Here is a 17753-nt window from a genome sequence, read left to right as displayed (position 1 = left end):
TTAAACTTCCTCCTGCTATAAATCCCATAGGTTAGAGAGGGGGAATAAAGTTTAATTATGTAATGGTGACGGTATGACGAATTAAGGTGGAATAAAGTTCAATTCAAAATAATGTCAGTTGGCCACTGTATGAATAGAGCTGTTGAATCTAGTTAAATGATTGAATTTTTATAACTGCAACTATATGACCAATTGGTTTAATTTGTACTAATAAAAAATATTTGACTTTATTTGGAATTATAAATCAAAAGTTGATTTTGTGTTCATATTTAGATACACCATCAAGATAAAATGAAATAAGTTTTTAAAATCATTTAAAAATAATCCAACTAAGCAAAATTCGATAAATAATAATATATTAAAAAGGAAAATTTAAAAAAAAAATTAGAATAAAAATAACACTCTGTTAATGTACCAAATACTATCCCTTTTTTGGTTCCTTCTCGCCGTTTAGGATTCGAGTAGTGGTTCGACAAATTGAGGCAAATGAATATTATGTCAGTAAAGCATATGAGTAGTACCCATTTTCCAAGAGAAACGCGCTTTTTAGTTGGATTCTTATATATGTCTCCCTTCGATCGACCCTCTCTTTCACTTAATACTTGTACAACAGAAAAATATATTGCAATTGTAAAACGCGTCAGGTCTCTTTTGCTCAGTTCAACCACCGACTATTGGGATAGAGGAAGAGCACCAAGAACAACTGACTTGTACAATTTGAAGCGCCTTGTGCGTCTAAGGATCATCTAGGCTAAAATAGCAGCCAATTGCAACTTCTCTCAAAGTTTGAGTTCACAACTTACACTTTGAGTCGTTCCTTAGATTGTAGAATAATAGAATGATTGTTTGGGTTAATATTTGGTACATCAGCCGTTTACCATTTTTATTTCACCAGAAATCTTAAAAAATTGTTATATTTATCTCCTTTTTAAATATATTTTTTCGAAAACTCAACCTGCGGTCTATCAAATATTATTCCTAATGTTTTGTGAAATAAAAATCGAACTAAATACATTTAAATAATAACTTATTTAAATTTAATAAAATCAATCCGAAATCAAACCTCAAAATTTAAATCGATTTTTAATTTTGTTGAAATTATTTTCAAGTATATTACACATTAATTTCCCATGTTCCATGTCATGTAGCTCATGAATAGATTACAAATGTGAATGACATTCAATTTATAATGTCAATCGTCAACGGTATGACCAATTGCTTTAATTTTATATAAATTATTTCACTTAATACAATTTACTTTATTTAGTGTAAAACAAACCTTTATCGGTCGAAATTTAATTTTGTGACCATAAATATGTCATGGTGATGAAAAGAAATATATTCCAATATTAATTTTAAAAATTTGAACCCTAACAATAAATATTTCAATATGATAATATTTTAAATTCGTTTACGGATTTTTATTCCACTATCAATTTAATTATCGATAAAAAATAACAAAATAATCACGATTATTTGAATTGAATAATTATTTTATTTAATTTAAAATTATTTTAAATTTTTATAATAGAAAAGTATTTTATTTTCAAAATATTCTCTTTTTCCTCAAAAGGAGAGTTATTGATTGCTTTTATTTAAAAATTCAAAAGCATATTTAATAAAAAAAGTCCAATAACCCAAAAATAGTATAGAAATCATTAGAGTTTATACATAAAATAAAAGCAAAGATGCTTTAATCTTTCCCTTTATTTATTTTACATTTTAAGTGATAATACTCCTTACTCACTTTCAGAGTTGTTCATAAATAATAGAAGAAAAGTTGATTCGATCTTAGTTTGATTAATATGAATTTTTTATCAATATAAAAGATATAAGTTCGAATAAGTTGATGTTGAGATTATAGAAAATATATATATTTGTTTTGGTCAACAATAATTATCATTTCCATGAAAAATAATTGACCATGCAAATGATATGAAAAAGAAGCCAAAATTTGCAAATATAGAATTGAAAAGAGCTCAAGAAGACGTAGCAAATAATTGACCAAACCAAATGAGTGGAAAATTTAGCCGAGTAGATTCATTTACGTACGCGCCAGGAAGGAAGGCGCAGAAAACCCTAATTTCTTTCTTGTTTCATGTTTGAAAAGTTTAAGAAATGTTTATCTTTGAACATGTTAATTTAAGGAAATGGATTTTTTTTTTTAAATAAAATAAATTTTGACGAGTCAGTTTTGGGCAACTACTGACACCTAACATAAATTAAAACCATTTCCCCTTTACTTCACCTTCTTTTATGGACTTTGGTTTCTCTCTATCTTCATTATTCTCTTAAAACCATTTCCCTTCAACTGATTCCTTTTGCTTCTCTCAGGTTCTTGTTTTTTCAGGTTAATTTTCTGATTTACCTATCAGTTTTCTTTCGGGGTTTTTTTTTTTGGGATCTGTTTTTCTTTAATCTTGCTTTTCTTCATGTTTAGCTAATTTGCTGATCTGGGTTTCTATTTTCTTGTTGAAGCATGTTGTTATTTTGCTTGAATTTGATTTAGTTAGTTCATAGTTTTAATGGGTGCTTTTAAAAAAAAAAATTATTTTTATAATTCCTTCTCTTTGATGTTTAATGGTGAAATGAACATAGTCAAATTGGGGTTGACTTCAGGTAGCATCTATTTATTTATTTCATCAAATTGAAGTGAAATGAACTGGGAATTGGTAAGTGGTATTATTATTGTTGTTGTTGTTGTTGTTGTTGTTGAATTATGTATTAAGCTTTTTAGTTTTTGCAATTTGGTCGAATTTCCCCTTTGTTTACTTCAATGCTCTCTTCTTCACTTCTCAATTGCTGGAAATATACACCGAGTTTCAATTAAGGAGATCGAATAATCGAATCCGGTTCGGATATCTAGTTTCGAGAGTAAGCCTGTATTTGGTGTCTAATTTATTGGGCATTTGATTCTATGAGCTGATTACTTCATAATATTATTAACTGAATTTTCAGAATTCAACAAGTTCTTGTTAATGAACTTGATGATATGGTGTCTAATATATGAATTTCTTCAACTAGGAACTTTATTTAATGGATGATTCGAAATGTATAATTGATACCAATGCCTTGTTAAGTGCAGCAAAGTGACCCTTGTTTGCTACTTGCTCAAAACTTCTATAGTTTCTTAAGCATTTTGTGTATGTACTAGATTTATTCAATTGATATTGATATTATGTGTGTGTATATAGATAACTTCATTACTTTAGAGACTGTCATTGTGGGTTATTGATCTCTATAATGAATACACTAATAGAGACATCAACAAATCCTGGAAGATATTCCTGAAATTGTTAGCTGCTTGATTTTGGTTGATGCACCATGGAATTTGGTGTATTACAATGAGTGCTACATGCCTGCCTCGATGATTTTGTTATTCAAGTCCACTGAATTATTAGTATGAAACTAAGTTTTTTTTTTTTCCTCATTGGTTTCCTTTCGGCAGGTTCATAACTGCTCTGATTCAAAGCATTGATCAAATATATAGGAAAACTTGGCACTGGCGCATCATAAAGTTATGACTTGTTTTTCTTTCTTATTTCGTAGACGCAACGATTCAGTGAACAACCAGACTTTCGAGGTTGATGAAGGTAAGTCAGAAGCCTTGTGATAATTAGGACATCTTTTCATTTTGTCGTGTGCAATTTAATGAAGGAAAACTCCTAATCTGCTTTCTTTTTTCCTTCTTCCGAACAGAGTTTGATGTTCAAAACGTAAAATTTTATTCATACAAAGAATTAAGAACAGCTACTGAAGATTTCAGCCCTGTCAATAAGATTGGTGAAGGCGGCTTCGGTTCTGTCTATAAGGTATAGACATATATATATGTTCTTTCAATATATGGAGCATTGACTGCTCGACCCTTCATTGTTCTGCGAAACAAACCACCTTAATTATCATTATTGATTTTCAGGGGCGGCTTAAAAACGGAAATATTGCTGCAATAAAAGTACTTTCAGCTGAATCTCGACAGGGAGTGAGAGAATTCGTGACAGAGATTAAAGTGATCTCCGAGATAGAGCATGAAAATTTAGTCAAGCTTTATGGCTGTTGTGTGGAAGATAATCATAGAATCTTGGTCTATAACTACCTCGAGAATAATAGCCTTTCCCAGACTCTTCTTGGTAATTTTTTCAATTTCGTTCTACAATTTTAAATTTAGATTATTGAGGCTATTCTTCATATCATAATGCATAGTAGTAAAACTATACATGCATGTATATATATATATGTATACATGTGTATATATATTACACTGCCTTCAAATAGAAACTAAGAGCAAACGAACCCTTTTTCTTTTACAGGTAGTGGTCACAGTAATATCCAGTTTAATTGGAGAACACGGTCCAAAATATGTATCGGGATCGCACGTGGGCTTGCTTTCCTTCACGAGGAAGTACGGCCTTACATTGTTCATAGAGATATCAAAGCAAGCAATATTCTTCTTGATAAAGACCTAACACCCAAAATATCAGATTTTGGCTTGGCAAAACTTATCCCGGCAAACTTGACTCATGTCAGTACTCGTGTAGCTGGAACAATGTAAGGCTTCAATCTTCTCGTTACTCCTTCAAGTTTAAACATGCTTAAAATGTATTTTTAGTTTCAAAGTGGCTTGGTGTTAAAAGCAATAGTAATACAAAATTTCTGTGTTATTGGGGCTCAAATATGAGTGTCAAGTAGAGGTATATGTCTCACGTGGTTATATTCAATTGTTTCCATTTTTGTTTTATGTATTTGGAGGGTCCTCTGAGGGTCATATACTCACATCCATGTTCGAATATAAGTGAAGAGTCGGAGCAACAAAGCGAAATTTAACTCCTTTTCTCTACTGAGTTTTAAGTTTTGCCTCTCTTTTACTTCTTTCTCAGTATTTTATGCTTTTGATAAGTATTAAATGCCACTTACGTATACATTCATCGTTTCAGAGGTTATCTTGCACCGGAGTATGCAATAAGGGGGCAGTTGACTCGGAAAGCAGATATCTACGGTTTTGGCGTTCTCCTCATAGAAATAGTCACTGGCAGATGTAACACAAATACGCGGTTACCTGTAGGAGAACAATATCTCCTAGAACGGGTATGGGTTCGAGTCCTTTCCGTTATAGTTAAAAGTTTTTATTGCAATTATATCAATGACAGAGCTTGACCTGTGAGTTACGAGACTTCCCTTTCGGTTTTGCTCAGAGATAAATAATCAAGCACTTATGAAATTTGCAAAGCTAGAAACATGTTGCAACTCCTTAAAATATTATTATATTTGAAAGGGTTTGGGGTTAATGAACACTGATCTCTTCTTGCAGACATGGGACCTTTACGAGAAAAGGGAGCTGGTCGGGTTGGTAGACGAATTGCTGAACGGTGATTTTGATGCGGAGGAGGCTTGTAGGTACCTCAAGATTGGTCTTCTTTGCACCCAAGATGCTCCTAAACTACGACCCTCTATGTCATCGGTGGTCAAGATGCTAACAGGCCAAAAAATGGTCGACGAGAGGAAGATAACAAAACCGGGATTAATTTCCGATTTTATGGACCTCAAAGTTAGAAGTTCCGATAAAACCAAGCCGGGACAAAAGAACACATCGTACAATGCTTTCTCTGGCTCAGACAAAGGCAATTCAACCATATCGTCAGGAACCTCGACTTCCGCAAATACAACCTTCAATACTATGAATAATGATGACCGGAGCGTTTAAACATCGACAATAACGGACGTCGAAATTTATTCATTTTTATTCTATTTTGGGGTTTTTTTTTTTTTTGAAGCTTTCCAGTTTGTAAATTTTCAACAGTGTTTGTCATTTCTTATACTTGGTGGAAATAGCTGAAAGCCTGAAACTAAGGTCTTGTAAATGTTCCCTGTTTGGTGAATGAAAAGAAATTTTTGCAGAGTTGATCGATGGTATTTTTGGTCCAATTCGTGTCGAGTTCGGGTTGGACTTATATATGATCGTAGCATAATATATGATTTTTGTATCGGGCTAACTTCGAGTTAGGTCTATACATACATTAACATTATATTTAACATCATTGGTAACTCAAGCTTCTTTAGATTCATCCGTATTATTTTTAATTTTTTTATTAAAATCTAATTTTAATTTAATATTTATTAATTGGGTATATATTTTATTAAAATTTTATGCATAAAATAAAATAAGAATTACGTATTATAAAATTAAAAATAGGTCAAGCTAAATCGAACTCGAGTTTTAATATTGGAGTCCAATGAAATAACCCTTCAGTAGGTTATGCTTCATGGCTAAGCACATGAAATGATAATAAATTTTAAGTCCTTATAATCTTTATACATTTGGAATTTAGTTCTCTTATTTTTATCTTTGAAGAATTTAGCTCTTCTATTTTTGAATTAAAAAACACAAGTCTAATCGTTAATACCGTGAAAATTCTTCTGTTAAATTTAGGTTCATTACAACATCACTTTTAATAATATTAACAATAATTTGAGCTATGAAATTCGAAAAATAGAAAGATTAAATTTCAAGAAATAAAAAGAAATGAACTAAATTATAAATGTACAAAACCTACAGGGACTTCAAACATATTTTAACCTATGCATTGATAAAGTCAAGGCATGGACTTTTCTGGTTCTTACGGATGGATGGAGATCTATGCATTGTGTTATTTAAAGATTTTTCCGTTTATATTTTCACCAATAATGATAAATTAATTGCATCGAATATCCTCAAATTAGGATTCAAATTTCAATTTAATCTCAAAGTTCAAAATGTTCTTTTGTTAGTCCAATTGTCAACTTATATGTTACGTGTTAGCTCAATACGAAATAGAACTTATTAAAAATAGTCAATTAAATTTTAATGACACTATATTTTTAATACGTCAAACCTAATATGTCCATGCAATGGTGCAGGTAGTGGCTTTGGCCCCATAAGATAGTAAAATTTCTTTTAAGTCCTTAAAATTTTTAAATATATATAAATTAGTATAATGATAAATTTACTTTTATCCCAAAAGATTTATAACTCAAATTTACGTCCCTAATTTCTTTTACCTTCGCCGCTAGTTCATGTAACAATTATACACATGATTAAAATTTGATCAACATATTTTAAATATGTTTCACATTAAATTTAAGTTGACATTTAATTTTCACGATAAGTGGATCTAACTGATACGATACAATTTTTTTTTGATAAAAATATGATACCAATCTTTTGAAAAGTCAACTAGAACAATATGAAATTTAGAGATTAATTTAAAATTTAAACTATAGTTTAAAAATGCCTGAAGCGGAACGTAATGGGAGCCAGATCTTGTCCCCTAAAATTTGTAAAATTCCCATCAAACTTTTAAAAAATTAGAAGATTTTAATCAGGTCCTTTTAAAATTTTTGGAATTCTCTTTAAGCCCTTCAAAAGTTTTGAAAATTTTAATTAAATCCTTAAAAAATTCAATAAACCCTCAACTTTTAATTTTTTTTGTAATTAAACCCCTAAAATTTTAATGTCATATTCGACCGCAGGATGCTTTTGATTGGATACATGATATATGCTGCATTGTGGTATTTTAATTGATATTTTTATTTTCTTTTCACCGACAAAATAGAAAGCACAAAAACTCTAGTTTATATATAATTAATTATTTAATATGTAGGATCTCCTAAATAGATTAAACATTGATTCTTAAAGCTAGCAAAGTGCATAAAGGAAAAGGAGAAAAATAAATAAATGAAGGATATCCTTCAACAATAAATTGCAATGGAGTTTTTGGGAGCTCGAATTAAATTATATATTTTTATGATAATAAAATGTAATTTTATCATTTCAAGAATCTATATCGATATAATTTTTAAAGGATTAAATCAAAATTTTATCATTTTAAAGGGGTTAAAGTACAATTTTACTATTATTAATTTTAAAGTTTATAAATTATAAAGTACCTAAATAGGAAGGAAGTTAAAGCATGTGGTGGGTAGAGATTAAAAAAGTCAAAGCTAAAAGTTATATGCTAAAATGATTTAAATTAAAAAAAATTATGTTTTCTATCTTTCAAAATTTATTATTTAATTTTGATCCCTAAAAGTTTCTGAATTTTTCATTGAATGTTGTGTTTGATTATAAATTGTTACCCAAATATTAGTATAAGAGTATCTTGATAAAATAAATACTTTTAAATTTTTAAAAAAGTAAATAAATAAATGATTACATGAATTTATTTAATATATTAAATGTTTTAATAAATTAAAACCGTTTATAAACAAAAGAAAAAAAATATAAGTTATAGGAAAGAGTTTTGGGTAAACTACACATAATGTCACTGATCTATTACTAAGTTTACATTTTAATCATTGAGTTCGAAAAGTTAACTAGGCTGTCGAGTTTTTGTTTTTTAAAGTCTGCTTAATGAGATCTAAGCACCGATTCGACGATTGGCACAATAGATAAATACCCATCAATTGCTAGAAAAATATACATTAGTTCTAAGTTGATTTGACAATTAGTCTCGAAGATTAGAGGAGAAAGTTGTTAGGATTTTGGCTTGCAAATTCGTGATGTCCAATGTTGTTTTACGAGAAAAATGAACTATAAAAGAGAAAAGAAAGAAGAGCTTTCAATTGGTGTAAATGGTGCGAGTAGAGGTCATATATGATATGACTTAAATTAAAACTTCAAATAATCCAGTGATCATTTCGTAACTTTTTAAAATTAAGTAATTAAAATATAAATTTATTAATAATTTAGTGGATTTCAGGGGAAAGTTTTTACTGCAAGAAAGGGTCTAGTTTTGACTTCCAAATCTCATAATTTAAAAACATTTTCTTTGTTAGTTTAGTTTAGTATGAAAAGGACATTTTAAAGTGATTTTATTTTTGTTAAATATGACTTAGAATATTTTTAAATTTTTTAAATGCTCAAATGGTTTGATTTTTTTGATATTTTAATTTGTTTAATTATCTTACATTATCTGGATATTGTCATTGGAATTTTGACCTATTTAAATAGCAATTATTTGTTGCATATTGAATTAATTATTTTAAAGGTTTAATCACATTTTAATCCTCAAACTTTTCTCATTTTCCCAACTAGGTACCCTAAATTCTTTTATCCCAAATAGGTACCTGAATTTTAACTCTGTCCGTTTGGAAAAAGTTACCTGACCAATTCGGCTTCGACACGTGTTTTAAAAGAAATAAATAAATTATTTATACAAATACAAATAAAAAATAAAATATTTAAAATACATACATATTTTACTTTTATAAAGTAACATAAGGTAAAAAGACCATATTCTCCCCCCCCCCCCAAACAATAGGGTTTGCACCCCATATCCTTAAACCTCATCTGTTTTGAGCTTCATCTTCTCCATAGAATTAGGTTTTAGGTTTCGGAAAACGATTTCCATTTTTCAGAATTTGGTGCTTTGGTATCGGTGAGTCAAAGTTCAGGTATCTATTTAGGCCAAAAAAAAAAAAAAGCTTAGGTACCTATTTGGGACAATGGGAAAAGTTTGGGGGACTAAAACGTCAATAAAACCTTATTTTAAAGATGAAATATAAAATTAAACAATAATGACAAAGGTAAACCTGCTGATCAAAGAAAACAAAAAGAATATTAAGTTCATTATATACATGAATAAAATTGATTTAAATAAACCAATAAATATTAAAAAAAATAAATATATATACAAATAAAATAATTGAACCAACCACCATGGCTTTAACCACTAAAATAGTAAAATTGCATATAGCTGGTTTCAAAAATTATAACGAGTCTTAGCTCAATTAGTATTCACATTGTTGTCAGTGCAAAAGAATGTGGGTTCGAGTATGCTGAAGCGTATTATCCTATGCGCTATTGGTAGTTCTAAGCATGGTATAAAAAAAATATAAAATTATAAGTTATTAAAATAATAAAATAACAATTTAATTTCATTATAAAAGTGTTTATGAGTTGAGTCGAGATTAAATCAAAAATTTTCAGGTCTAAACTGAATTTACAAATGGTCTGTTTCCTTTTAAAAAAAATTATTTAAATTTAATTATAAAATAATATATTTTAATTATTTTAAATAGTTAAAATTAAGATTTTTAAAATTAGACTTATGGTTGAAGTGATTAGGATACTAGTTTATTAGTTTAACTGTTTTAGTCCATCAGCTCAGTTTAATTAAAAAAATTATGAAAATTTTATGAAAAATAAAATTCTTAAAAAAATTATGGTTCAATTGATCTTATTCTCGATTTCCCAACTGATCCGATGCCTTTCTTCAGACCAGTCGATTCTTGAATTGATCGTTTCGATTCAATTTAAACAATCATGTATAAAATGAATCAAATTCATTAATTAGAAAACAAATATAAAATGACAGCAGCAGCATCTCATTTCATATATCATGTTCATAGTTTCATGATGTTAAAAACAAGTGGGTCCTCAACCCTTCCTTGTCTTTGCCTAATATGTCTCTAATGTCTAATCTCTAATGAGTGAGTTTCCGAGTTGAAGTTTAGCTGTGTGAAAAAAAGCTTTACCTCACTCACTCATTCATCCCTCCGTCTTTTTTCAACCACCTTTTTTCCACCTTTTTTTTTTCGACTCAGAAAACAGAGCAGACCCCCTTTTTCACGAGCACCCACATAAAAAACCTCCCAAAATAATAATCACCAAAAAAGGAAATAAATAAATAAAACCTGTTTAATGTTTATGTTATAAATCATTAGGTTTTGTTTGTTTTCCCATTAAAAACCCCCAAAATTTTATCCTTTTTTCTTTAATTTAATTTTTAGCTTTTACTCACTCCCACCCAACTCAACTGACCTTATCATTTTTTTTTTGCTTTACTAATGCTTTTTTAGTCTTAGTATTTAGTTCCAGTTTTTCCAGAGTACAAAAAAAAGGGGCATAATTTGCTTCAATCTTTTGTCCTTTTTCTTTTTTTAAATCCCTTTTTTTCCCGAAGCTTACATGTGAAGCAAAAAAAAAAAAAATTTGGGGTTGAATGAATGAACCCATCGTGATCGAATTTACTCTCTCAACTGCAATTCCTTTGATGGGTATTTCTTGTTCTTTCCTTAAATTAGTAAGAAGGAAATGAAACAAATGGGTTTTTTTCCTCTCTCCATTTTCTTGTTAAAAACTTGATCTTTTTTTGAGGTGGATCCAAAGAGTTTTTTTAAAAGTGGGGGAGAATGGAGGATATAGGGCTTTTTAAGCAAGGTTTTAAATGGTTAGAATCTCAGAAACATGTTTATTCCAAGGCCAAAACGGCGGTTACTTATTGTAGAGATAAAATGGGGTTGTTAATGGAGAGGCATTGGCCAATGGTTTGTAGTGGATGTGTTGGTTTCTGCAAGTTTTTGAAGCTGGTTTTGGTTTATTGGATAGATTGTTTAGTGAGAGGGTTTCAATCGTGTAGCAGATTGGGTTCGGCTTCTTTGCTTGTAATAATGTGGAGTTGTTTCCTTAGCTTGACTTCCATGTCCTGCTTGCTTTATGTGCTTTTAAGCATGGTAATGTGTTGTTTCCTTAAAATCTTGTGTTTTGCTTTTATTTTGGGATAGCTGCTTGTTGATTTCATATGGCTTGTTGATTGGGGGGGGGTTGAAAACGATTGCAATTTACTCAAAATGAAGTTGAGATGATTGATTTATTTGGATTTTATGCTTGTCAACCTTGATCTATCTTTGAAATTTGTTTGATAAGGTCATAGAATTAAGCTTGATTTTTCGATGCTGATTTGATGTGTTTATTAGGTTAGATTCTTAGCAAAGATGCTTGAATTTTAGCTTAAAAGTTTCATTTCTACAATCTGATGGTTGTGTTGATTGGAAATCATACCCTGAAGTAAGATATATCAAAATGTATGATATATACATGTATGTATGTATATATATTTATTAGAGATCCTTGAATATTATCCTCAGGCTGTTGTTCTTGAATATCCGGCCTTGTTTCTTTTGTCATAAACTATTTATGCATAAATACTTAATCTCGAATGAGCCATCGCTTGCACTACAAAATGACCTCAGGGAAGTTAAAAATCTTCTTTTCGACCCTACAAGTTATGTTATTCTGTTTGATAGCATTTTCTTTGATGACCGGACATGAAATTGAAGGAGCAAAAAGTTACCAAGAGGTTGTTAATTGTGGATATTTTCCATATGTTCGGGTAAACATGTAATGTTTAGGTTTTTCTAAGACTTAGGTGGATTTATGCTATCCCGTTCCAACTTTATTCTACTTTATGGCATCGATCTTATCAGTGCACAACGAGAAATTTTAGAATGATGCTGACAGTCCGGTCTCGTTTGTTTCAGGGAGCTGCTGGAGCTGCTGTTCAGTACTTGGGTTACACACCTGGCCTCTTTATTGTAGGACTGTTCGGCATTTTGGTATTATGGATGTATGCTAACTTTTGGATAACAGGAACATTATTTATAGTTGGAGGTATGGCTTGTTTTTTGCTCTATTGAGTGAAATTTTCCTGTTGGTAATATGGCGTTCCTACTTTTTTCTTATTTTATTTTCATATCCACATGACACATGGATAGCTCTATCTATGGTTTCGGTGACATCTGCAACTATAGCTAATCATATGTTTTCTGTTTGAGAAATAGTTTATTTTCACAAAATTATCCACCTTAAGCTGTATGAAAATGGATTATGGCTTTCTTTTTATCGAGCTTGTTCATGAATGATGATTCTGAGGATTTCCTGTGACTATCCATTATCTATTACCCATTTGATAATTCTCGGTGATCAACCAAAGCTCTTACCTGGCCTTTAATGTATGCAAAAGAGTACTACTTTATGTAATCCATATACTGTCATCTAATGTCTGGCTAGCATGTGAATTTACTTTAGATATACATATTTATTTTATGTTCTCAATGCTAAACGGGGTATGAATTGTATCTCATTTTGGAAGATTCTTTATGCTTACACTTGTTTGATGGAGTTATATGTATCTGCACAGGTTATTTGTTCTCCTTAAGCCATGCGAGATTGATAGTCTTAATAGCGACTGTGTACTCTGTGTATTGTGTCAAAATTCGAGTTGGGTGGATTGGTGTTTTTCTATCAATAAACCTTGCATTTCTATCGAACGATGTAGCGGATTATTTGCTGAAATGTTTTGATAACGTGAATGAAAACATGCACTTTGAAGAGCAAAAGGAACCCAAACCAGTTATGGAAGATGATTTGCCCGGACAATGTGAATACTCTATTCCCTCTGATGAACCGCAGAAGGTGTATTCATGCAAGTCATCGAGCACATCTGCTACTACATCAGTTATAAACCAAAAGGAGTTTTCTGCGAAAAGGGTGGTCAAGGAAGATACGAGTTCGACTGATGAAATGAAAAGAATATTGAATAGCACGGATCATTATGAAGCATTGGGGTTCCCTCGGCATATAAAAATTGACTCTGGAATCCTGAAAAAGGAATACCGGAAAAAGGTAGATACTATCCCGAAAGAAGCCTTAACGCATTTGTACATCCCATTTTTTGAGTATACCCTAGTTTTCTCAATTTATTATCTTGGGATTCTATTTTGATAGGCCATGCTTGTACATCCTGACAAAAACATGGGAAGTCCTTTAGCAAGTGAATCATTTAAGAAACTTCAATGTGCTTATGAGGTGAGCAACCACGTTCATATCATTATTGTTACTATATTTGCATCATTTTTCATTTTGAGTTCCTATTATCTCAAACTAAAGTTGAACAATGTCAACGGTTCGGGCAATCAGGACTTCTTTTCACAGCTTACGTTGGTGTGGATTTATAGGTCCTTTCAGATTCCACGAAAAAGAAGGACTACGATGAGCAATTGAGAAAGGAAGAATCCAAAACTAGGAGTGTCTGTCAAAAGTCCCATAGCTCTACACGCCAGGTAGTTTGAATTGAAGTTACTCCATTTTGTTTTTCTTGCATTATTATATATTTCCTTGCAGTTCAATTTTTTACATTGGAGTTTATACTAAAAAGCAACGACTGGGTGATATATTTTGAATCTAGCTTCAGTGTTCTTATGACTCAGTTTTGCTCTCTTGCTGTTTGTTATATTATATTTGTAGAAAGATCTGGATTTTTAAGCAAACTGGAAAAAAATGTATTTATTTTATCCATATTGATGTCATTCCTAATCAGTTTAATGATACTGAGTTGTCGTATAAAACTAATTATCTTTCAACGTTTTCTCCTTTCAGCAGGCTACTTCAGATCACCGCTCTGAAGAATCGAGGCGTATACAGTGCACCAAGTGTGGTAATTCACATATATGGGTTTGCACAAATAGGAACAAGGCCAAGGCTAGATGGTGTCAGGTCAGACTTTCTCTACTTTCTGTTATGTCAAAGCCTATCTTTTGAAAAGCGTAACTTTTTGATTCTTGGAACGGAATAAGTCTTAACCATTAAACCTTTAAGGCATAAGCCTTTTGAGATTGGAATAATGGCTGCAAATAACTTAAGAAAACTGTAAATGTTACGACACCTTGTCCTAGAGCCTCTCTCAAGGCATGGTTCCATAATGCTGTTTAAGGCAATAGTCAAACTTTGTTCTCTTGCGCACTAAAATAGGCTTGCATGGAAGCACAAAAAGACAAGCACATTAACAAACACGTCTAGAAACTCATTTCATTATCCCTAAATGCATTTTGTAAATTTCTGAGATTAGTTTGGCTTCAGGATTGCTGTCAATATCATCAAGCCAAAGACGGAGATGGATGGGTTGAGTACAAAGGTTCCTTGGTGTTTGATAGGCCTCAAAAAGTAAGTTCCTTGTTAGTTGGTGCAAAAGCTTTGATCCGTTTGATTTACAACGTTGATTGATTCAACTGAATTTGGTATGACCATTGAGTTGTGGATGTTCTTTTGTCACCGTTGACGATTTTTACTATTTGTTTGAAGTTAAAAACACAAGATAATGAGCTTATCCTATACTAAAATGTCTTGAATTGGCTATTTAGCAGTTTGATATGTTTGCTGTCTTTTAGGCGGAAATACCACGGGCTTTTGTTTGTGCTGAAAGCAAGATCTTTGATGTTTCAGAATGGGCTATCTGTCAGGTCAGTGGTTCATGTTATGTTCCAACATGCATGTGTATGTATGTGTCATAATGTGCAAGTGTGAGCTGGCTTGTTAGTTAAATGATTCAAATCCAATCATTTTAAAGTTCGGGTCCATTTCTCGTTAATTAAATGATTGAAATCCAATTTTAAAGATAATTCTGAAGATCAGATACAGTTTTGACGTATAACGTACAACCGAAAAACAAAGGGTCTGGTCTTTATCCCCTAAGAATCTTCCTCTTTAAGATTTTATGTAAATCGAACATGCATCTAAGTTGACCTTTGTTTTCATGACGTATAACTTATCATTGATGGTTTGTTGCAGAGAATGGCTTGTAGACCAAACACGCATCGGCCTAGCTTCCATGTAAACATGGTTGGTTTAGAAAAGACCCAAAGATCAAAGTCGAGCCGATATCCTTGGGATTTGGATGCTGAAATGATCGACGAAGATGAAGAAGAATTCGAGTTATGGCTACAACAAGCCTTGGCATCCGGTCTCTTTTGCGAAACCTCTAAACGTAGAAAGAGCTGGAGTCCGTTTAAATTGCCTCAGAAGAAAAGTAAAAAGCAATGGAGAAGATCTTCAACCTGAAAATCTGAAAAAGGGCATTTTTAATGAAGAAATTTTCTCTGCTTTTCCTTCCAGAAGAGAAAAAAAAAAACACTATACCATGCCTCCAACAATGGAGTATAATGGTGTTTTGAAGGTGGAAAGCAAAAGAAAAAACATGGGGGCTGATCAGCAAAATGCCCAAGTTTTCATCAAATTTGGAGATGAAATCAAAGGAGAAATCAAGATCAAAATTGATCTGCTTGTATATTGATCCAAATGTCTGAAACATTCTTCTACTTAATTATTCGTATTCGATATTTAAGTTCAACATATATTTATATGCAGTTATGGTGGTATGATCGTTTAAAAATTCATACATGTTTATCGAGTATGTATAATTATATATATCCATATCCAATATTTGTATTCATGCTAACATGGCTGATTTAAAAGTTGTATAATTATAATCACTGAAATTAAGTGAGATGGCAAGGTCTCTCTTATCCTAATCATATCCTAATCTATGATTGAGGGTTCGATTTTTTTTTTGGATATGGAGTAGCTTTAAAAGTTGTGATAAGTATCTACTCTTTTAATAGACTTACGAAATGCAGAGAATTGTTATTATTCCTTTTCATGTGTCGAAGGCTAGAAAAACGAAGAATACTCCCTGTAATTTCTTATTTTAATGGATTGGAATTTATTGGAGTTAAATGACGAAAGATGATGTGTTGTTATTATATTCCATCACCATATTAGAAAAAATTTACCATTCTTTTTATGGGATATTCCCAGAGCAGCCAAAGCTCAAAACGAAAAGAATATAATTGGAAAGTTGAAAATAATTTGTTTTTTAATTTGGGCAAATTAAACCATTAGTCATTAAACTATAGGTAAGTTTTGTTTTGGTCATTGAACTATTCAAAAGTTTTCATTTAAGTCACCATGTTGGTTAAATTGATGCTATATGACTTTCTCTGTTTACACTCACTACTTGCACTAATCGAAAGCTCTCTTTTTCCTGTTTTTCTGTAGTTCAATTTTTTTCATGAAACATCTTTGGACGTTATGAATCTGCGAACCAAAACTCAAATAACTTTTTTCTCTTATCTCTGACATTGATTGTCAAATCGACTTGGATATAAAGTATGTTCTACTTGTCAATGAGTACTGATCCATTGTACCGGTCGTCAAATTGTTACTTGAAGCTTGTTGGTGGAATTTAAAAAAAAAAAACTTAACAACTCAGTGACTTAAATAAAATTTTTTGGAATAGTTTAATGACTAAATTGTAACTTATTTTAGTTAAATGATTAAAACGAAAACTTACTTATAATTTAGCGACCAATGGTGTAGTTTGCCCTTTAATTTACCTTTTTTATTGATTTTTAATTGATTAAATTGATTTTAATATAAGTATCGTTGAGGGAGGTTTAACTCATTATAGAAGAAGTTTTTGTCATACCACTAATGCCATATAAGGGCATGAGTTTAAACCCCACAAAAAGTAAATGTTCACGTTTCCTTTGTGTGTTAAGCATTCCCACTCTTTGAACCCCTCAAGACTCTTCGTGGAGTCATGAGATAGAATCGAGCACAAATACCCCATGCACAATATCCTTCACCATTGAGGGGTCCATCGATTTTGACAGTCAATGCTACAAAAATTTCTTCCAAAACGAATCCGACCTCTGCTTCACACATGTAATTGGTGTCCTTAGTTCAATTGATTCAATCCATCACCCAAAAAAAAAAAAAAACAAAGAATATTACATGTACTTTAACTTTAATTTTATTCCAATTTCAGGGGGTTTTGCATTTATTTTCCCTTCATTTTCATTATCTTCATTTGAGCACTTTTTTTCCCTATATTCTGAAAATGCTTTCTGCCTCTACTGAAAATAACTGTAATTAATCAAGTTGAGGCATCCACTTCTGTATATAAAATCTTTGCTTTTTTTTCTTTTTGACTTTTCATCCAATTCTAATAATAGTTTTTTTTTCTAATTTGGATTTTAATTATTTTGGGACTATTTTAAAAATTTTATTTATTTATTTTAAAGCTCAAACTCGAACTCGATTAAGCTTGTGCGTATTAAAGCTCGAATTCAACTTGATAATTAAGCTTAGGGTTAATAATAAA

At 31.1% G+C, this 17753-nt stretch overlaps 2 protein-coding genes across 4 annotated transcripts; both read left to right on the top strand.

Annotated features, from left to right (window-relative positions):
• The first annotated feature begins 1988 nt into the window (after window positions 1-1988).
• Window positions 1989-5896, top strand: LOC105775567 (cold-responsive protein kinase 1). 2 transcript variants are annotated; one of them, XM_052629578.1, is made up of 7 exons: window positions 1989-2334; window positions 3449-3593; window positions 3700-3812; window positions 3917-4127; window positions 4308-4545; window positions 4932-5082; window positions 5306-5896. In XM_052629578.1, the coding sequence occupies exons 2-7, from the start codon at window positions 3521-3523 to the stop codon at window positions 5696-5698; spliced, it is 1179 nt and encodes a 392-aa protein (XP_052485538.1). In that variant the 5' UTR covers window positions 1989-2334; window positions 3449-3520; the 3' UTR covers window positions 5699-5896. The 2 variants fall into 2 exon arrangements, with proteins under 2 accessions (XP_052485538.1, XP_012453529.1); XM_012598075.2 differs by having other exon boundaries at window positions 1989-2350.
• A 4567-nt stretch (window positions 5897-10463) lies between these two features.
• LOC105775557 (uncharacterized) lies at window positions 10464-15986 on the top strand. 2 transcript variants are annotated; one of them, XM_012598071.2, is made up of 9 exons: window positions 10464-11487; window positions 12295-12424; window positions 12954-13438; window positions 13541-13621; window positions 13771-13875; window positions 14195-14308; window positions 14672-14755; window positions 14980-15051; window positions 15380-15986. In XM_012598071.2, the coding sequence occupies exons 1-9, from the start codon at window positions 11167-11169 to the stop codon at window positions 15647-15649; spliced, it is 1662 nt and encodes a 553-aa protein (XP_012453525.1). In that variant the 5' UTR covers window positions 10464-11166; the 3' UTR covers window positions 15650-15986. The 2 variants fall into 2 exon arrangements, with proteins under 2 accessions (XP_012453525.1, XP_012453521.1); XM_012598067.2 differs by having other exon boundaries at window positions 10465-11487; window positions 14192-14308.
• Window positions 15987-17753: the final 1767 nt, after the last annotated feature.

The sequence above is a fragment of the Gossypium raimondii genome, chromosome 1, assembly GCF_025698545.1.
Source record: "Gossypium raimondii isolate GPD5lz chromosome 1, ASM2569854v1, whole genome shotgun sequence".
In the NCBI taxonomy this organism is placed as follows: Eukaryota; Viridiplantae; Streptophyta; class Magnoliopsida; order Malvales; family Malvaceae; genus Gossypium; species Gossypium raimondii.
This window is presented reverse-complemented; position numbering and strand designations above follow the sequence as displayed.